At 38.2% G+C, this 22975-nt stretch overlaps 1 protein-coding gene across 2 annotated transcripts in view; it reads right to left on the bottom strand.

Moving 5' to 3' along the window:
• Positions 1 to 22269, bottom strand: part of PGR (progesterone receptor) — a 106000-nt gene extending 83731 nt beyond the window's left edge. For both annotated transcript variants that reach the window (XM_045483538.1, XM_045483539.1), the window contains exons 1-2: positions 20239 to 22269; positions 18837 to 18988 (exon numbers count right to left, since the gene is read on the bottom strand). In XM_045483538.1, coding sequence (XP_045339494.1) covers positions 18837 to 18988; positions 20239 to 21872 — 1786 coding nt within the window. In that variant the 5' untranslated portion in view covers positions 21873 to 22269. The remainder of the gene's footprint in view (positions 1 to 18836; positions 18989 to 20238) is intronic.
• Between the last annotated feature and the right edge of the window lie 706 nt (positions 22270 to 22975).

Raw genomic sequence — 22975 nt, 5'->3', positions numbered from 1 at the left:
TCTAGCAGATTTGGTGGAGTCTATCGTGTTTTTCATGTATACTATCATGTCATCTGCAAAAAGTGAAAGCTTAACTTCATCTTTGCCAATTTTGATGTCTTTGGTTTCCTTTTGTTGTCTGATTGCTGATGCTAGCACTTCCAACACTATGTTAAACAACAGCGGTGAGAGTGGACATCCCTGTCATGTTCCAGATCTCAGGAGGGAAAGCTCTCAGTTTTTCACCATTGAGGATGATGTTAGCTGTGGGGTGTTTATAAATGGCTTTTATGATGTTTAAGTGTGTTCCTTCTATCCTGACCCTCTCAAGGGTTTTTATTAAGAAAGGATGCTGAATTTTGTCAAATGATTTTTCTGCATCAATTGACAGGATCATATGGTTCTTATCTTTTCTTTTATTAATGTGATGTATCACATTGGTTGATTTGTGGACATTGAACCAGCCCTGCAGCCCAGGAATGAATCCCACTTGATCATGGTGAATAATTCTTTTTATATGCTGTTGAATTCAATTTGTTAGTATCTTGTTGAGAATTTTTGCACCCATATTCATCAGAGATATTGGCCTGTAGTTCATCTTTTTTTTAAGGGTCTCTGTCTGGTATGGGAATCAAAGTAATGCTGGCTTCAAAGAATGAGTCTGGAAGTTTTCCTTCCCTTCCTATTTTCTGGAATAGTTTGAGAAGGATAGGTATTATTTCTGCTTTAAATAGCTGGTAGAATTCCCCAGGGAAGCCATCTGGTCCTGGCCTCTTATTTGTTGGGAGATGTTTGATAACTGATTCCATTTCTTTGCTGATTATGGGCCTGTTCAAGTTTTCTATTTCTTCCTGTTTGAGTTTTGGAAGTGTGTGGGTGCTTAGGAATTTTTCCATTTCTTCCAGGTAGTCCAGTTTGTTGGCATATAATTTTTCATAGTATTCCCTGATAATTGCTTGTAATTTGGAAGTATTGGTTGTAATAATTCCATTTTCATTCATGATTTTATCTATTTTGGTCCTCTCCCTTTTCTTTTTGAGAAGCCTGGTCAGAGGTTTATCAATTTTGTTTATTTTTTCAAGAAACCAACTCTTGGTTTCATTGATCTGCTCTACAGTTTTTTGAGATTCTATATTGTTTATTTCTGCTCTGATCTTTATTATTTCTCTTCTTCTGCTGGTTTTGGGGTGCTGTGCTTTCTGCTTCTAGTTCCTTTAGGTGTGCTGTTAGATTTTGTATTTGGGGTTTTTCTTGTTCCTTGAGATACGCCTGGATTGCAATGTATTTTCCTCTCAGAACTCCCTTCACTGCATCCCAAAGCATTTGGATTGTTGTATTTTCATTTTCATTTGTTCCCATATAGTTTTTAATTTCATTTCTAATTGCTTGGTTGATGCATTCATTCTTTAGTAATGTGTTCTTTCATCTCCATGCTTTTGAGGTTTTCCAGACTTTTTCCTGTGGTTGATTTCAAGTTTCATAGCATTGTGATATGAAAGTGTGCATGGTGTGATCTCAATTCTTTTATACTTATTAAGGGCTGTGTTGTGATCCAGTATGTGATCTATCTTGGAGAATGTTCCATGTGCACTCGAGAAGAAAGTATATTCTGTTGCTTTGGGATGCAGAGTTCTAAATAGATCTGTCAAGTCCATCTGATCAAATGTATCGTTCAGGGCCCTTGTTTCTTTATTGATCCTGTGTCTAGATGATCTATCCATTGTTGTAAGTGGGGTATTAAACCCCCCTGCAATTACCACATTCTTATCAATAAGGTTGCTTATGTTTTGATTGTTTTATATATTTGGGGGCTCCCATATTCATTGCATAGACATAATTGTTAGCTCTTTCTGATGGATAGACCCTGTCATTATTCTCTTGTTACAACCTTTAATTCATCTATTATCTCTTGTTACAACCTTTAATTAAAGTCTAGTTTGTCTGATATAAGTATGGCTACTCCAGCTTTCTTTTGACTTCCAGTAGCATGATAGATAGTTCTCCATCCCCTCACTTTCAATCTGAAGGTGTCCTCAGGGCTAAAATGAGTCTCTCGTAGACAGCAAATAGATGGGTCCTGTTTTTTATCCATTCCTATACTCTGTGTCTTTTGGTTAGAGCATTTAGTCCATTACATTCAGTGTCATTATTGAAAAATATGGATTTAGAATCATTGTGATGTCTGTAGGTTTCATGCTTGTAGGATGTCTCTGGTACTTTGTGGTCCTTGCAACATTTCATGCACAGATTCTCCCTTAGGATCTCTCATAGGGCTGGTTTAGTGGTGATGAATTCCTTCAGTTTTTGTTTATTTGGGAAAACCTTTATTTCTCCTTCTATTCTGAATGACAGACTTGCTGGATAAAGGATTCTCGGCTGCATATTTTCTCTGTTCATCACATTGAAGATTTCCTGCCATTCCTTTCTGGCCTGCCACGTTTCAGTAGATAGGTCTGCTACTACCCTTATGTGTCTACCTTTGTATGTTAAGGCCCATTTATCCCTTGCTGCTTTCAGAATTCTCTCTTTATCCTTGTATTTTGCCAGTTTCACTATATGTTGTACAGAAGATTGATTCAAGTTATGTCTGAAGGGAGTTCTCTGTGCCTCTTGAATTTCAATGCCTTCTTCCTTCCCCAGATCAGGGAATTTCTCAGCTATGATTTGTTCAAGTACACCTTCAGCCCCTTTCTCTCTCTTCTTCTTCTTCTTCTCCTTCTTCTGGAATTCCTATGACACAGATATTGTTCCGTTTGATTGCATCACTTAGTTCTCTAATTCTCCCCTCATACTCCTGGATATTTTTTATCTTTTTCTCAGCTTCCTCTTTTTCCATAATTTTATCTTCTAATCCACATATTCTCTCCTGTGCCTCTTCAATCTGTACTATGGCCACCTCCATTTTATTTTGCACCTCATTTATAGCATATTTTAGCTCCTCATGACTATTTCTTAGTCCCTTGATGTCTGTAGCAATAGATTCTCTGCTGTCCTCTATGCTTTTTTCAAGCTCAGCATTTAATTTTATGACTATTATTCTAAATTCTTGTTCTGTTATATTGCTGAAATAGTTTTTGATCAATTTGTTAGCTGTCGCTACGTCCTGGAATTTCTTTTGAGGATAATTCTTCTGTTTCATCATTTTGGCTAGTCTCTGCAGTAGCTCCAAAGTGCAAGGCACTTCCCCTGTGCTGTCCAGAGTAATTTGTGTTTGTGGATGGGGCTGCAATGAGACCTGTTGTCTGTCCCCAGCTCACCACTGGAGCCACAGTCAGACTGGGTGTACCTTACCTTCCCCTTTCCCAGGGACAGGAATCACTACTTGCACACTGCCAGGCTTATGGTGCTGCTTAGATGGGATCTGGCCAAGGTTGTATTAGCCAGGGTGGATCTGTAAGGTGGGCGGGAGGGGCAGGCTTAGCTAGCTTTGCTGATGGTGGTCCCCTGGGGAAGGGGCCCTGCAGCACCGGGAGGGAGGCAAGCCTGTTGGAGGGATGGATCCACAGAAACACAGTGTTGGGTGTTTGCACAGTGCAAGCAACTTCGGTGACAGGTACTGTTTCCCTTTGGAATTTCAGCTGGGGGATGGGAGAGGGAGATGGCGCTTCCCAGCGCCTTGTTCCCCCACCGAACTCAGCTCTGTCTTCCAGGGCTCAACAACCCTCCTTCCTGGTGTCCTTTAGCCCTCCCAGCTCTCCAAGAGCAGAGCTGTTGACTTTTAACATTCCAGATGTTAAGTCCTGCTGGCTGTCAGAACTCTTGGAGTCCGGCCCCTCCGCTTTTGCAAACCAGACTTTGGAGGCTCTGCCTTGCCCTGTAGGCTGCCCCTCCACCACCCTGGCTCCCTCCCGCAAGTCTGTGTAGTGCGCACCACCTCTCTGCCCTTTCTACCCTCTTCCGTGGGCCTCTTGTCTACACTTGGCTCCAGAGAGTCCGTTCTGCTAGTCTTCAGGTGTTTTTCTGGGTTATTTAGGCAGATATGGGTGGAATCTAAGTGATCAGGACAATGTGAGCCCAGCATCCTCCTACACCTCCATCTTCCCAGGTCCTACCATGTTTTATTTCAAACACAGTGCTAAATGGTATGGTATAATAAAAGTAGTTTAGTCTTTGGAGTCTGGAAGAACTGGGTTTGATTACCAACTCCACCACTAACTGGCTGTGTGACCTTAGGCAAGTTACCTTCTCTCCCTGTCAATTCTTACACTTGCAGAAAGAGAATGGTAATAACTTCTCCAGCAACTCCTGAGAATTAAAGGATATAATGAATAGAGCACCATGTGTCTACCATGGTGCCTGGTATATAATAAAAACACAAAAAACAGAGTCTCCATCCTCCATCCCTATGCTGTCACATATTTTAGAATTCTCTCTGGAAAAGGGAGCATTCTTAGTGGGGGCAACTGCCTAGTATATGCTTCCTACAATTTAACTTCACTGTTTTCAGGAGTTAAAAGTAGCTTCTCAGCAAAGGACCAAAGGCCCCTAATCTAGATCAAATAATATTTTAAATAATCTTAAAACTGGCTCCCTAGCATCATCTTCTGTCCATCTTATTTACTGTTTTAAATCAAAGCTTCTCAAAAACACAGCTGACCATGTCACCTCCCAGTTTAAAGACTCTGGCTCCCCTATGAGTAAAGCAGTACTTCATTATGCATAAGAAACAGCTGAATAGGTATTGAAATGCAGTAGAATAGGAGCTAACTTTTGGACTTGTTAGTTTGAGATATTCAGTAGTTATCTATGAAGATCTCAAGTCAGCAGTTAGATATATAAGTCTGGAATTCAGGGGAGAAATATAGAATTCAGGGGAGAGGTCTGGGCTAGAGATAGAAATTTGAGAGAGATCAGGATGGTTTTCTAAAATCATGAGACTAGATTACATATCCAAGGAAATATATAAACAGAATGTCTAAGGTGTCAAAATACTGAGCACTGGGCCCTCTAAAGTTAAAAGCTAAAGAAGAGGAGACTGAAGAGGAACCAAGAGGGGAAAAAATCAATAGAGTGTTGTGTCCTGAAAGCCAAGAGGAAAAAAAAAGTATTTTCAGGAAGCTGGAGCAATCAACTGTCAAATGCTACTGATAGATCAAGTAAGATGGGACTGAGAATTACCCATCAGATTTTTGCCATCTGGTAACCTTGACAAGACAAATTTTGGTGGAGTGATTGGCTGAGACAAAAGACTGACTGGATTAGGTTTACGAGAGAATGGGGGAAGAAAATTCATTGGAGGAGTTTAGTTGCAAAAGGAATAGAGAAATAGTAGACAGAAGAAAAAAGCCAACAGAAATATTTTGGCTTTAATATGGGAGAAATAATAGCAAGTTTACATGCTGATATACCATAAAGGGGGAAATTATGATTTAAGCAGAGAGGGGGAAAACTTTTGGGAGGCTGCTCTTGAGTCAACAGCAGGAGACTGAACCTGGTACACAAGGGGAGAAGGCTGGTCTTGACGAGCAATGCAGATCTTTAGTAACAAGAGGAAAAGTTGATTATAGGTTAGATGCTACATGAGTATATGTGGTAGTAGCATTTTCAGAAAGTTTTTTCAGAAAATTATGAAGCAACATCATCAGTTGAAAATGAAGGTGGGAGTGTTGGAAGGCTAAGAGGAAGGTGGAAGGTAGCCATCCAGAAGACATGGACAGTGAATGGGACTATTTGCAGGGCTGAATATTTAGTGATGATACTCATTTTTTCAATCCCACCTATTAATTATGCAAAGTTTATTTTCCTCTGAAATTCAGCTAGAAAATTTCTGCCCTCCCTGAAGTAAATCAGTTTTCATTACAAATAATTAGGACAAAGAGACAATAGATAATGGATAAGATGTAATGGATAAGAGAGAAAGTTCACTGGGTTCCAATCTCTGCTCTATTTGCTATTTACCTGTGCAAGTGATTTAACTTTTTTGTGCTCATGTAATACATACAGCCAAGTTCCCAGCATGTAATAAATGTTACATAAATACCACTCATTATTAAACATATTCAGAACCTACCCATTGAAACCCTCTAGATTTTTTAAGTTAGAAAATTCTATTTCCAAGTGTTTATGTAGTTGTAAAATTTTTTACTTGTAATGTATTTATAATGCCTGCACAACAAAATCAAATAACAACAATTATCTGCACATAACTGTTTTTCAAAATGCTCTTTACATCACAAAGGGATGTCTTGCAAAAGGGAGTTACATTGCTTTTCTAACATCACTTTCTGCTTGAAAAGGCAGATGAAGTGTCCTTCTGCTAAACATCTTTTTTTAAAAATACAATTTGTTGTCAACATAGCTAACATACAGTGTATACAGTGTGCTCTTGGCTTCGGGAGTAAATTCATCACTTATATACAACACCAGTGCTCATCACAATTACTCATTCACAATTTCAATATACAAAGACATGCTAACAAAAGTTTTGCTGTAGTTATTTGTCAGTGGTACTTTATTTGACCTGACTTCATTTGGCAGCTGAACCTGGCCTAAACTCACATTTTATAGGCTTCATTCATACATTTTGCTGCATAAATATTAATGTGTTTCATTATGAAGTTTTGTTCTAAATAATTTTTTAAAAATCTATACAATTCTGAATTCTGAAACATATCTAGCCCAAAAGATTTTAGCTTAAAGATTCTGGACATGTATTAAGAAATAAACTTATTGATTATACTGAACATGATGCTGCTGTAGTTTTGCAATGTAGCAGCCCTGAAAATTACAATAAATCTTTAGGAAACAATTATTGTTATTTGTCCTTCCTGTACATTTACTACCATGTTGGGCTCTGTAGAAGATTACAGAAGATAAATAAGCTATAATGTCTAAATTCATGGAGTTTTAAATTCCATCAGGGAGATAACCATAAATACAACATAGGCAATAAACTAAATGTGGTTTGGATCTTGAGGGTAAAAAAAAATCATATTAATTAGGGAGACCAAAAAAAAATAATAATGTTTTTGTGGGGAACAGAGCATGTTAGATGGACTGTTGAGAATACATGATTTTAACATAAAGAGTTGTAATAATGGCTGTTCTAAACAGAAAGAATGGAATGAGCACAAGTACAACTTAGCTAAAGCATGGGACATGGTCCAGGATCCCAGAATACCTTATAATTATATATAACATTTTCATGTGCTTTTCTGGAGTGATTGCTCTTAAGACATTTTCAAAGGAATTCAGTCTTGGTCCATACTTACCACTTGTTTATTCAGTCTCATAAATCACTTTATCACAGAAGAGAAAATAACATTGAAATTACTTTTTTCTGAAGAAATGATACGATTGAGTATTATGCTTCAAAAACATTATAATTTATTAAAATTTTATATAAAGTACATAACACAAAAGGCTGTAGCAGCAGTAAAGAACCAAACACCTAAGTTTATTACATTAAAAAAATTGAGCATGAAAATTTACTTCTTTACTTTGTAGGAGTTATATAAAGAGGAAAACACAATAGGCTGATAAATTATGTGAATTATGCACTATGTAGTTTATTATATAAGGGTCATTCAGCAATAAGAAGGATATTGTGTTTATCTATCCTTATACAAATTAGGCAGATATGGAAGATCTATAGAGTATGTGGCTTTTGAATATTCTAAAAGAAGATAAAGTTTAAAAATCCAGGGAAGTAAATCATTAGAGTCACTGTCTTAAGTATCAATTACTTCAATCTGTCCTTTAAAAAAGTGATTGATAAAAGATTCCCTGGAGTTACTTTGTTTTGCTGATAAAGACAGAGCTCTACAACTCATATGTGATTTTCAGATGATAACATTGATATTCTGTTCAAATATTAAATAGTTGGATTTGAAATCTTGACCGAACATTCAGCCTACCTTTGCAGAGATGTCAAAAAAGGCATCAGCAAATAAAGTCAAGGAACCGTTTAGGATTCATTCAAGTACCTGAATAAACATTTGTTCGAGGCCTAAGGGTTTCCTGTCATGATGAAATGGTATGTAAAAGAAAAAGTTGGCAGAAAATCCTTTGTTCAAATAAAATCTTAAGTGGAAGAATAAAGCAAATAAACAGACAAAAGCAGAGTTGTTCTAGTTTGAAAAAGGAATGGGACCGAGTTAAGGAGCACAATTTGAAAACCAATCCTCTGGAAGAGATCATGTTTTTTTCTGAAAAATTATAAAGTAATTAATATTTATTCAAATACAAAACATTGTGGAGAAATAGCAGAGAGGCACACAAACACAGAAGTTGGAGTCAGATGTCCTGGGTTTGAATCTTGACCCTTATACCTTGTAGTGAGCTACTCATCTGTGATGTCTCCACCTGATAGACTCTTAGAAGGATTACATGATGCTCAAGCGTAGTTAAGTATAAATGAATAAGCCTCTTACACAACATCAGGATATGTTAGTGGAACAAAATGCAATTCTTCTCAATTTGTATAATTGAATATTATGGTGTGTCACCATGGCTTTGGCATAATTCAAGTCAAAGTATTATTCTCGTGTTCACTAATTGTACAGAAGGTTTTTTTGTTTTGTTTTTCTTCTTCTTTCTGGCTTTGTACATGTCAAAGATAGGGACTATGTACACTTTCATCTTTCTAGTTCTAGCATAAGCAACTTTTAAATGTAGTATGTAAAAAAATTAATGGCTTAAACCACTTTAGCAGCATGAAGGAAGCTAAGCATATAGTTCATTTAGAGCTGTATCCAAATAATTATGTTCTGGAAAGAGGAACAAGGCATGTACTCAAGAAGACACAAAAAAGTTTACTCAAGTAACGGTGTGATAGTGATGCCTTAATAAAAGGATTTTTATACTATGAACTATTATACAATAGTTAAAAGAACAAGCTAGGACTATAAATAAATATACAGAGCTTCAAGTCACTGTTGCATGAAAACATGATGAAGGATAATACACAAATTATATATAGGATATCATTTACATATGAACATATCATACACACATTAAAAACTAAGATAGAGGTAGGGAATAATGGTAGGGAAGGGCATTAGAAGTATTGATCAAAGAGGACTTAAGCCTTACTGGTAATACTTTACCTTTTTAAAGGAGAATGTATTATTTTGTTACTTGACTAATTAAGGTATAATATCTCAAAGGCTGAAGCAGAAGCACTAGCTGTTAGCATTAACAGGTAGGTCTTAATACCAATGCCTTGCCTTCAGATTCTTGCAGGGGTATTAAGATGCAGGTTCTGAAGGATCGTTAATAACAGGCAAACCCAAATAACCTAATATTAAGCAGAAGATCCTCAATGTGATCTTTCTACCCCCTTTTTTTCAGTGAAGTGGAGACCTTAATGGGTCTTATTGAAAAATTGTGCTTAACACCAGCTTACAACTCATGCTAAATATTAAACTGAGAGACGTGTAGCAGAAGATAAATTATCCAAATATTTATTAATAATAATATTTATTATTATTTATAGAGTTTAGAATTCCAGTCCAGGGGCTCAGTCAATTGAGTGTCTTGATTTCGGCTCAGATAATGATCCCAGGGTCATGGGATCAAGCCCCACATTGGGCTCTGCACCGAGCGTGGAGCCTACTTGGGATTCTCTCTCCTTCTTTCTCTCTTTCTCTCTCCCCACCCCCTGCCTCCACCCCTCCCCATTTGCACATGCACATGCTCTCTTTCTCTTAAAAAAAAAAAAAAAAAAAGCCCAATCCATTGCATTACTACATGTTTATTTTTAAGATAACAGAAAAACTGTCACAGGGTAGACTGCACCAGAGAGAAAATTAAATAAGATTATTGGTAAATTACCTTCTCAAGAGCCCCAATTAAAAACAACACTTTAAGTTTATTCATTTTATTTATTTTAAAAGAGAGAGAACATGCACGCACATGAATGGAAGAGAGACAGAGAGGTTGAGAGGGTGAGAGAGACAGAGAGGGAATCCTAAGCATGCTCTGCACTGTCAGCACAAAGCACAATAAGAAGCTGGATATCATGAACAGGGAGATCATGACCTGAGCTGAAATCAAGAGTCCTACACTTAACCAATTGAGCCACCCAGTACCCCAAGAGCCCAAATTTTAATCAAAGAAATTATGGTGGAAGCGACTGCTGGATAATTTTATGGACTACAAAATATAGAGAAAGCACTATAGAGCTCTAAAGACAGGGAAAATAATTCATGAGTTGGCCAATGAAAATTTGAACGTATAATTAGAGTAGACTTCAAAACAAGGAAACTTATTGGGGGTAAAGAGGGATATAACATAATGATAAGGGAGTTGATTTTCCAAGAAGACATAACAATCATTAATTAATGTGCATGCATCTACCAGTTGAGCATTAATTTTTTTGTATGGCAAAAGCTGATAGAACTACAAAGAGAAAGAGATGAATCCACTACTATAGTTGGACACCTCAACACCTCTCTAACAGAAATGGACAGATCTACCAGGAAAAAAAAATTAATGAGGACCCAGTTAAACTCAACAACATCATTCAACTGGTTATAATTGACATCTATAGACTATTTCATTCAGCAGCAGCAGAATGCACATTCTCAAGCTCACTAGGAACATTCATCAAGATAAAACACACCTTAACAAATCTGAAGAGTAGAAAAATAGAAATTATAAAATGTCTGCTCTTAGACCACAATGGGATTAAGGCTTCAACAGAACACACCTGAAAATTAAAAAACACATGTAGATTTTACAACATACTTTTAATTATCACATGATTCAAAGAAAAAAAAATCTTGAGCAATTTAAAAGTATTCTGAAGTAAAAATGAAAGCACAAATTACCAAAATCTGTGGCATACATATAGCAAAAGCAGTGCTTATAGGGAAATTTATAGCATTAACTAGATATTTTAGAAAAGAAGATCCAAAATTTACAATCATCAAAGCTTTCTCCTTAGCAAACTAGAAGAAGAGCAAAGTAAGCCATTTAAAGAAAAAAAAAAGAAATAATAAAAATTAGGTCAGAAATCAATGAAACTAGAAACAGCAAATCAGTAAAGAAAAAAACAACCAAAGCTAGTTCTTTGAAAAGATCAATAAAATCAGTATAAGCCTCTAACAAACCTAATTAAGAAGAGAGAACACAAATTACTAATATCAAAAATGAAAGAGGGGGATATCACTATAGATCCTATATACATTAAAAAAATAATAAAGGAATACTATGAACAACTCTATGCCCACAAATCTAAATGAAAGGAACCTAAATGAAATGGACCAATGTCTTGAGATACACAATCTTCCAAAACTCACACAAGAAGAAATAGACAATCTGAACAGGCCTATATCTATTAATGAAATTGAATCAGCAATTAATAACTTTCCAAAACAGGAAGCACCATGCCCAAAGGAGTTCACTGATAAATTCTGCCAAACATTTAAGGAAGAGATTATCCCAATTCACCACTATCTCTTAGAAAATGAGGGAATGCTTCCTAACTCAATCTATGAGCAAGTATTATGCTAATATAAAACCAAAGACAGTACCAGAAAACTACAGACTGATATCTCTCATGAACATAGATGCAAAAATCCTCAAGAAAAACCTTAGCAAACTGAATAAAAAAATTTAATAAGAAGTCTACAACACGACTAAATGGGATTTATCCTAGGTATGTAAGAATGGTTCAACATTTGAAAATTAATGTATTCCATCACATCAACAAACTAAAAAGACAATATCACATGATCATATCAATACATGCAGAAAAAGCACTTGAAAAGATCCAGCACTCTTTCATGAAATAGCAATAGAAGTGAACGTCCTCAACTTTATAAAAAATATCTACAAAAAACCCTACAAATTATGTCCTACTTACTAGTAAGAAACTAGAAGCTTTCCCATTAGACTAGGAACAAAACAAGGGTATCTCCTCTCACCACTCATCTTCAACACTGTAGTGGAAGTCCTACTAATGCAATAAGACAAAAACAGGAAATAAAAGGTATACTCATTAGGAAGAAAGAAATAAAACTGTCTTTGTTTGCAGGTGACATGATCTTATTATGTGGAAAATAAATTTGTAAAAAACCTGACAAAACAACTCCTAGAACTAATAAGCACCTATAGGAAAGTGGCAGGATGCAAGGCTAATATATAAATGTCATTTTCTTAAATCTAGCAATGAACAAGTGGCATCTGAAATTTAAAACACAATGTCATTTACATTAGCATCCAAAAATGAAGTACTCAACATAAATGTAACCAAATATGTACAAGACCTATAGGAGGAAAATCGCAAAACTCACATTAATTAAATAAAAGAAGTAAATAAATGGAACGTTCATGGATAGGAAGATTCAATATTGTCAAGATGTAAGGTCTTCCCACTATGATCTACAGATTCAATGCAATCTCACTAAAACCCCAGAAAATTACTTCATGGTTACTGACAAACTGATTTATAGTTAATAAGCAGAGGTCAAAGACCCAGACAGACTATCAACACATTATTGAAGTTGGAGGATTGACACTACCTGACTTCAAGACTTACTATTAATATACAGTAATCAAAACAGTGGTGAAAAGTGGTATTGGTGAAAGAACAGACAAATAGATCAATGTAACAGAACAGAAAACCTAGAAATAGACCCAAATAAATATAGTCAACTGATATCTGACATAATAATAAAGGGGTTGCAGTGGAACAAAACTATCTCTTCAACAAATAGTGTGGAACAACTGAGCATCTACGTGGAAAAAAAGTGAAATTAGACACAGACCTTACACTCTTCATAAAAATTAATTCAAAACAGATCACGGACCTAAATGTAAAACACAAAATTATAAAAGTCCTAAAAGATAACATAGGAGCAAATCTAGATGACCTTGAATTTGGTAATGACTCTTTACATACAACATCAAAGTCATGATCCATAAAAGAAAGAACTGAGAAACTGGATTTCATTAAAAGTAAAATTTTCTGCTATGCAAAAGATATTTCCAATAGAGTAAAAAGACAGAGTAGGAGGAAATATCTGCAAAGGACACATCTAATAAAGAACTATTACCCAAAATATACAAGAGCTGTTGAGGCTCAACAATAAGAAAATAAGCTGATTAAAAAACAAGCCAAGAACCTTAAAAGGCATCTCACCAAAGATACATGGATGACAAATAAGCGTATGAAAACATGCTACACATCATATGTCATCAGGGAAATGCAAATTAAAACAATGAGATACCACTATACACCTATTAGAATGGCTAAAATCCAGAACATAGACAATACCAAATGCTAGCAAAGATGGAGAGCAGCAAGAATTTTTATTCATTGCTCATGGGAAAGCAAAATAGCATAGCCATTTTAGAAGACAGTTTGGAGGTCTCTTATAAAACTAAACATCCATACAATGTAGCAATTGCACTCCTTGGTATTTACCCAAAGAAATAAAAAACATATGTCCATACAAAAACCTACTCATGGATCATTACAATAGTTTTCTTCATAATTTCCCAAACTTGGAAGCAACCAAAATACCCTTCAGCAGATGAATGGATAAACTGTGCTACATCTAGACAATGGAATATTATTCAGCACTAAAAGGAAATGAGATATCAAGCCATGAAAAGACATGGAGGAAACATGTGCATATCAGTAAGTGAAACTGTATGGCATTCTGGAAAAGGCAAAACTATAGAGACAATAAAAAGATCAGTGGTTTCCAAGGATAAGGGGGCAGAGAATGAATAAATGGAACATAGAATTTTTAGGGCAGTGAAACGACTCTGTATGATACCATAATTATGGACATATTTTATGGTACATTTATCCAAACCCACAGGTACAATATCAAAAGCAAACCTACTGCAAACTATGGATTTGGGGTGATTATGATATGTCTATGTAGGTTCATCAATTGTACCAAATGTTCCTCTCTAGTGGATGATGTCAGTAATAGGGGAGGCTATGCCAGGGGAAGAAGTATATGGAAAATCTATGTACCTCCCTCTTGATTTTTCTCTTAAAAATAATAAAATCTTTAAATGAATTTGAGTGTTATTTCTCTTTTGAAAGCCATAGCAGAGAGAATGTATCACCAAATCGGTTTCATTTTTAGTCTCTGATACCAATTATATTCAACTTTCGAAAGAAATGCATTAGTTATAAAAATATTTCATTTCTGTTCAGTTTCCTCTGTGGTCTGATGGTGTCTCTCCAAATCTAAAAGGCATTTTCCATCATCCCCAGCTTCTGACAGAGGGGTCAATTCTCTAGTTTTCCAGATATTGCTTAAACTATTCAACTCAGTACATCTATAATTCATTATATAAATGCTAATTGGTAGAATGTTTCCTGCCTCCACTACAGTACAAACCACGAGGGCTGCAGCGACCCAGGTCTGCCCTGTTTTACTATTTTTTCAGCTAGCACCTAGCATAGTGCCTGGCATATGGCAGGTGCTCAATAAGTATTTGGTTATTAATACATGAACAAAATAAATAGTTAAATCTTGAGGACATTATGCATGAAATAACCAGAGAGAGAAAGACAAATGCCACATGGTATCATTTACACATGGAATAAACAAATCAAATTCATAGAAAGAGTAGAAAAATGGTTGCCCGGGGCTGGGAAATGGAAGTACGGAGAGGTTGGTAAAAGCATACAAACGTTAAAGATGAATAAAGTCTGAGGATGTAATGTGTAACATGGTGACTAGTTGAGAACATTGTATTATATAATCAAAATTTGCTAAGAGAGTATAACTTACATGTTCTTGCCAAAAAGAAAAAAATATATATGTGAGGGGATGGAAGTGTTCCTTAACTTGACAGGGAGAATCTTTTCACCATATATATTAAATCATCATATTGTACACTTTAAATATCTTACAATTTTATTTGTCAATTATACCTCAATATAACTAGAATAAAAATAAGGCTAATAATGTAGTAAAATTAAAAATCCACCATTACCTACATAACTAGTGTCTTCTAAATAATATTTTACTGTATTACAATATTTGTTTACCCATATTACATCAAATTTATTCACTACAAATACTGTCACAGTAAAAAGTATCCAAAGAATAAGAGGTTGGCATCATCACTTATGATGACTGGTTCATTTAGAACAAAATTTACTGAATATCTAATGTATTCCTAACATTGAGTTAGTCACAGTACATACAGAGGTAAGCCAATGAGAAATTATCTTTTCCTTCTTAATACAAAATCACAGACCTGCATTTATAGAACTGGTGGGTCATTATGACTTCATCTCCTTGAAAGGTATTAGAGCAATTCCTGACAACTTTCTGGTCCATTCCAACCTTTAGTAAAGGAATGCAATGAGCTATTCAACCAATTGCTTTTGGCTAATTCATTTTCTTAGGGTAAGAGAGGTCATCTCTTCCGATCCCTGTGTACCCACTTCCTAAGTGATTTTTTTTCCCTGCCTCTTCTCTCTTCTGTCTTATACCAAGAGAAACCCAGTTTTCCCGGGTGACTTCTTTACAGGCTTTATTGTCTCTCGCTCCCAACTTGGAAGAGAGGTAGGGAAACTGGTTCTTGGTGAAATTAGTATCATCCATCCATTTAGATCACACACTTTTAATCACCCTTCATCTTGCAATCTCCTTTACTTCCACTTTTACCTTCCTAGATGTTTTATCATTTGGCTCACATTTGTTCTTACAATGCTGTATTGTTTTTCTTTGAAATTTAAACAGAATTTCCTATTAAGAGAAATGTAGTGTAGTTGGTAGACAGCACAGATTCTGAAGTCACACTACTTGGGTTTGAATCCTGAGTCTACCACTTCCTAATTGTGATTAAGGCAATTTAACACCTTTGGGTTTTAGTTACCTTTTTGGAAACTAAAAATAATAAATAATATGTATATTATAAGGATTAAATGAATTAAAACACCCATAAAACACTTAAATAGTCACTGCTGCATAGAAAGCGCTCTAAAATGCTGTTATCATTATTATTCCTGGTAACAATATCTATTTTTTGACCACTGACTTTCAACTTCTGGACATACTGGCATCCACACATAGTCTACCTTGAACTAGCTGATCACACAGCCCTACTTTAAGATTTCACATTGGCTATACCTCTACAATTATTAAATCCTTTTACTCATCTTTTTACTTATGAAAATTCCCAGAAACTTCTATTATCTTGCCTTAAACCACTGATTTTCTCCAAATTCATCCAAACACCAGCACTTAAACTTCCCATCCTTTAATTTTAATGATTTCCTCATATAACTCTTCAAGTCTTACTCAGTCTAATCTTAATCTCTTTACTCCTCTTTGAACATATACACTTAAAAGCACTACTCAATGTCCAGAGATCAATAATCTTACTTGTCCTTTAATAATCAAATGAAGTTCATATTTTCCATTAAATCTTCTCCCATCATTATACAACATGTACATTCCATCCTACAACTAACTTCCCCCTGACCAAACACACCAACTCACAAACCACACAAATCTTAACATTTTACAGATTTGCTTATCTGCGCATTTAGTCAATCTCTATTTTACATGCAAAAAGGACTTACATGCATATATGTTACCTCTTAAACTCTATTATAAACTTCTTGACTACAGAAGCTGTAGTCCAATTGAAACTGACAATATGCTAGACATTTATTTCAATACTTTGCATGTATATACCCATTTAATCTTCATAACAACATTGAGGAGTAGCTACTGTTATCTTCATTTTATATGTAAGGCAGGGAGAGGTGAAGTCAGGGGAAGAATATCTAAAGCACAGATCTAAATATAAGAGGTATAAAATAACTGCTGAATGAACTTACTCATATAGTTTTGTAATCTTGTTCTAGTTTCGTGAATGATTTATAAACATAAACCTTGAGTTTTTTTTCATTAACATTGCCAAATAAAGGTGCTTCATTTTTACTACTCAGGACTAAAAGAGGACCATGTCAATAATAGTTGTTCAACAAATGCTTTCTAAGAGTAAATCTGGAAAGACATTTTATGTGGTTTTAGATGCTATTATAATATTATAAAAGAATTTGTATTTAAGTTAGGGTGCTTTTGGTTCTATATGCACATTCTGAAGTAACTTCTGAAAATTAAGTAACATTTGTCATATACCTTCTTGTGCACACCATCTCTGATTTATAAGCACTGCAATGAAAGAGTATCTAACCTATGGTAACCAACAATTAGTTACTAACTAGTTGTATGATCCTTGGAAACTGAAATTTATGTCTTTGGGACCTGCTTATCTATAAAGAGATGGAGCTGGGCTAGAAAAAACTGGTCTTCAGGGGATTCTATGGGAGTCATTCACTTACAAAATTAGACTACTCTAAGGAGACAGTAAGAATGAAGGAAATCATATTAATGTTGAAAGAAGCATTCAAGAAATTAACCAAAGTCCGATGAGAGTAGTAACTCCAATTATACACTGGAGAATCAACTCATTCATACAAAGAAATTCAACTTGTAACTATGACTAAATAATGTCCAAAGGAAACTTAAGGCCACTCTCAGTTGTGTCCATTTTCTCATGTAGCCTCTTTTCACACAGTGCTTCAATTAATTTAAAATGCAATTAAAACCCCCTGAAGCTGAATACGTATGTTCAGTAACAGTTAAATACATTCATCTTTTGTGGAAAAAAAATCATATTCTAGATATATACAAAGCAAATATTCTTTAAGAAGAATTAATTTAAGTAGAATTATTACAAATACTACTAATAAATAGTTGGGAATCATTTTTATCAAAAAAGACTTAATAGTTGTAAAGAATCATCTGTTAGGCATCTACAAAAATAGTGAATTTAAAATGCCTTTTAGATTTTATTCTATTGGTGCATATTAAATATACATATCAAACTCCTTTGAAAGTTCCCTTAAGGTAAAAATTTCCCATTCCCTCCTTTCCTATTTATAAGTAGAAAACTCTTGAAATCAGAAAACTCACAAACAGGAAGCAAAAAAGCAAGCATTCAGATCTTTGGTTCCTTGTCTAGGTGTGATCTCAGCACTCCAGAGGGAACTTTAAACTCATTTCGGCTCCTTATAATATATACTGATTGTTAGAATTTAAATGTGAAATGATCTTTAAGTGTATTTTTATCTTCAAATAGAAATGTATTTGCTTAGAATTTAGTGTTGATAGAGAAATTTAAAAATATTTTCTATTAGAGCTCAAATCCAAAATACATTATGTAGGTCAATCCAAAATCATTAGATAAATATGTAATTTAGACAATTTTAAAAACATGAAAGTCTTGTTGCAAAGTAACAGAAATTGTTACTTCGATGTCCACAATTTTCTTTTGCTTTAAACTGTTTACTCCTATCCTCTTATATACTTATTTATAAAGATATGCCAAACAAAATGGGAATTTTTAAAAATTTGTTTAGAATTACCATTATGTAAGTATTAATAAATATGCATGTAGAGAAAAGACAAAATCATGTAGAAAATTTGTAACTGCATTATATATATATACAAATACACATAGTACATATACATAATTTTGATGATTTTTACCATTTTTCTTTTGATCAAAATTTTAAGCTTAGTACATATTTCATATAATATATAATAGAAATATGAAAATACAATTACAGCCAAGCTATTTCTTTAAGCTAAATGGGTAATGAACAATAGCAGCACTGTCCCCAAGATTAGTATAACTTGAGTCTAATATCGAAAGCGTTAGTCAAGAGTATGGAATGTTCAAACCACATTCAATTTTGAGTATTATAAATAAAAACATACTGTTAAAACACAGTCATATATTTTAAATTATATGGAAATATCACCATTTCTTAGAAGGGACAATTAAAATATAAAAAATATCAGATTTACTATCTAATAAATCTTGGTCTACAATTAAACCAAAAATAAAGAGCCTACCTTCCATTGCCCTTTTAAAGAAGACCTTACAGCTCCCACAGGTGAGGACGCCATAATGACAGCCTGATGCTTCATCCCCACAGATTAAGCAAATCTTCTGAGGTAAGGACTCGAAGCTGTACTGTGGGCTCTGGCTGGCATCTGAATCGGGCCTTGAAATGCAAAACAAAGTACTCCATTTATTTTTGGGTGCACCACTGTCTAATACTAAAGTTTTCTTAAGAAAATTGACAGAGTGAAAGAGGATTTTAATATAGCACCATATGTATACACACCCTTGAAAGGCATGCAAACTAGGTGTACCGTTACAGGATCCATCGCATTTGTAAATTATTAGTCATTCATCAGCAGCACCAACTTAAAAGAATAATATATAATTTAATGTTCAGAAAAGCTAAGGTCCATTGTTTTTTTTTTTAATTCTTTCTACAAAACTCCTTATATAGAATAATCAACTTATTCTTTGACAAATGAAATGTTATGCCCTTCCTGTACACATCGTTAACAGTAAACGTGTTTTTGTTTTAGTTCAATCGTACTCAACACTGCTTTTGTTTTCAGTTTTTAAAACACCCCGTAATGGCTGTTTACTTAAACGAGTATGTGTTTGCCATTTTAAAGAATTGTTCAATATACTGACACTGTTTTACCTTTCACAACACAGAAGAGTCTAAACCGAACATTATGGGATTTTAAAATCCCACTCCTTCGGTATGTAAATTGAAATGTTTTTGAAAACCTGTGTGAAAAAAGTTGTAGCGAATCCGAAACAATATTAGAAGACAGTGCACTGGAGAGATTGATGTTTAAATCCATAATGTAACTATATTACACACAACTGGAGTCTTGAAATTTGTATGATAATACAGCCATTGAAGGTCCAAAACCCGTCAGGTTCTGCTTTCGGTTCTGGCTAGCTACCATACATTAAGTACCACCCCTCCCGGAGGAACTGTGCCTTAAAGTCTCCACTAAAGACATTCCCAGTAAACATCCTTCAAAGAAAAGAACCATTTTGTAAAGCCCCCAACTCGCCGCATCCCCTTCCCCCCCTCCCCCCGGCTCCACTGGATTACTGCGCACCTATAGTGACGCTGCACATTTTAAATTAGGGTTGATCTCGCCTCGAAATCTCGCAGATTTGTAAAATTCAGAAGATATTTTCGAGGAGGCACCCTCCAAAAACGGCATATTATGCGCCCCCCTTGTGTCCCCAAAATAGTGAGGAGAGGAGGGAAGAAAAGGAAACCAAACTACCCTTGTGCCCCGCCCCGGCCACCCACCCCCCTTGCGGCCACTTGGGTGAGCAGGACCCTGGGACCTGGAGCGAGCGGCGACGAAGGCGCCGGGCTGCTACTCGCAGGATGCGTATGGCACTCCGCGCCCCGCCCGGGACCCTCACCTCAGGTAGTTGAGATAGGGCTGGTAGACCTGCGGCAGACCCTCTTTGAGCACTGCGGCCTGGTAGCCGAGCTGCGGGAGCCCGTTGAGACTGAGCTGCGGGTAGAGCGCAGGGGCCGCCCCGGCGGAAGCAACAGAAGCTGAGGTGGAGGCACCGTCCCGCGGCAGCATGCAGGCGCCTGCGCCCGGCGCCTTGCAAGGCGGCGGAGCAAACGGGCCTTGCTGGGGCGGCGCGCCCTCCGCTTTGTACAGGATGCACTCCAGGGTCGACCCAGACGAGGACGTGGACGAGACTGTGGCACTGGCGGGTGCTGCGGACGCCCCCGCGGCCTCCCCGGGTCTGGACGACGGCGCTCGCGGAGGGAGCGGCGGCAGCGCCAGCGGCAAATCCGGAAAGACTGCGGGGTTGGGACCCGCCACCAGGTACGGCCGCGGGGAGCGGGCATCGGCTTCGGTGCCTTCCTCCTCCTCCTTGATCTTCAGGGCTGGCGGCTGGAAGTCGCCGTAGAGCGGGAACGCATCATCCTTGGGCTCGGCGTCGGGCAGGTACGCACAGTCGGAGAAGTCGCCAGCAGCGACCTGGGTGGAAGAAGCAGAGGGTGAGCCCCGCGGCGGGGCAAAGGCGCTGACAACCGCAGCCCCGCCGTCATAATTCTCCCCTTCCAGCAGTTGACGGGTGCGGGCGGCCAGGAAGGCCGAGTTGAGGGGCAGAATGGGCACGTGGATAAAATCCATCATCGTGGTGGCCAGCGGGGAGCACCCGGGCGCCGCTGGCGCGTCCTGCTCCGCCAGGGCGACCTTGGGCGCCAAGAAACGGGAATCTTCTTTGGGGACCAGGGTGACGCTTCCTGCGGCCACCCCAGGAGCGGTGGCTGCAGCTCCTCCTCCAGCTGCCGTGCCTCCCAGAGGCCGGGATTTGCCCTTCAGAAGTGGACCCACGGAGCCTTCGGACTCCAAGCCATCCTCCTGGTCTACGTCTACCACAGCAGGCTGCGGAGCTGGTTTCACTGAGGCCCCAGACCAATGGTGGTTCCCAGAGGTCAGGGGCAGCAGCTGTCGGGGCGGTGACAGACCCCTGGGCAGCACTTTGTGGGCAGTTGCCGTTCCGGAGCTGTCGCTAGCCTTGCCCTCTGGCCGGCTCATGAGCGAAGACAACCCCCCCTGGGTGGTGGGGGCAACCCGGGGGTCTTCAGGAAGCTCAGAGCCAAACAGGCACCAAGGGCTGGCGACCTCACAGGCAGGAGAGCTGGCGTGGGTCTGCCCGGAAGCTGAAGGCTCCAGTAGCGTGTCCAAGACACTGTGCAGCAGCCCTCTGTCCTTTTCTGGGGATCTAGAGCTGCCAGCTCCTGCACTGCTTGTGGCTTCAACTCTGGGATACGCCCCCTCCACGTCTGACAGCGGCTGCTGGTCCTGTGTCTTCGGGTCCGGGTCTTGTCCCTGGCAAGGCCTAGGGAAGAGCAACGGGTCCAGAGAGATAGGTATAGCTGAGACTACAGGCGAGGAGTTCGAGGTTTGACTCTCCTGGAAAGGGCCAGCGTCCCGGAGTCCCAGCAGAGGCGCTCCGAGCAGTGTGGAGGAGGGCGCGGCGCCCGCCACGTGGGGAGCCTGGGGTTCCTTTGCCTTCAGCTCTGTCATGACGACCTGGACTCCCCTTATCTCCTCCCCTGTTTGTAAGGAGGAGGGATAGGGGAAGGAGGTGGGGGTGTAGGGAATATAGGAGCAGCGGGAGGAGAAAATTAATGTTGAATTTGGCTGGACCCGGCGGGGCGGGGTGGGGAGATCCCCACCTCCCGGGTCGGAAGGAGGCGGTGCTGGTCAGCTACTGCTTTTGCCCCCCCATCTGGTAGGCAGAGGAAGGGTGGCAGTTGTTCTGTCCCTTAGTCTGGTGGGGAGAGCAAAAGAAGGTAGTTGTGCAGGATCTCGTCGCCTAGCTGGGAGAGTTCTCCGACTTCAGTCCGAGGATGGGAGGTGCAGAGTACTTACAAGTCCGGCACTCGAGTGGCTGCGGCTTCGAAAGCAATTACAGGCGCAGCTCTATCTTCCGACTTTTTCTCTGGCTTCAACCCAGTGCGTGCCTTGTAGCTCCCAATCCCTGACGCCGTCCTACTTTCCTTCTCATTAAAACCCTGGGACTACTTGATTTTTCGGCAGTCTAGGAGGACGAAACGCCATTGGTTTACCTATTTCATTCAAATGCCAAGTGAAACTAGTACGTACTGAGAATGCTGCTTACGCTCCAGAACTTCGAACACTCAAATATTATAAAGCTTAACTCGAGTAGTGACAGCTGTAGACTGACCCCACAGGTTTCTAATGACGTCTCCTCCCTATCGAGATGCCCCGCCCAAAGCCTCTCCTACACCAATTACAAGCCTGATCTGAAATTCTGGAGTTGTTATTCCCAACCGCTAGTCTGATTCCACTCTGAATGGCAGGTGCTGTGGGATGGAACTTCATACACATATTAGATGTTTTAGTACCAATTAAGAATCATGCCCAATCTAACTGGAAAAGCGAATGGATTCTTTCAGGATTTCAGTTTTGTAAAGATTTAACATCGAGGAAGATATTTGGCTTTATTATGTTTTAGAGTGAATGCATCAAGGATGATCCTAAATAATACAAAAGAGATCCTCTCTCTTATGACTTCCGTGAAAGCGAGTACTTTCAAATTTCTCTCAATACATCCAAGGTGTCTTGCTTCTCTCAAACAGTCCTCAATGTGGCAGAGTAATTTG

The sequence above is a fragment of the Leopardus geoffroyi genome, chromosome D1 (genome assembly GCF_018350155.1).
Source record: "Leopardus geoffroyi isolate Oge1 chromosome D1, O.geoffroyi_Oge1_pat1.0, whole genome shotgun sequence".
Taxonomy (NCBI): Eukaryota; Metazoa; Chordata; class Mammalia; order Carnivora; family Felidae; genus Leopardus; species Leopardus geoffroyi.
Note: the sequence above shows the minus strand (reverse complement) of the source record. Positions and strands in the feature narration are given on the sequence as shown.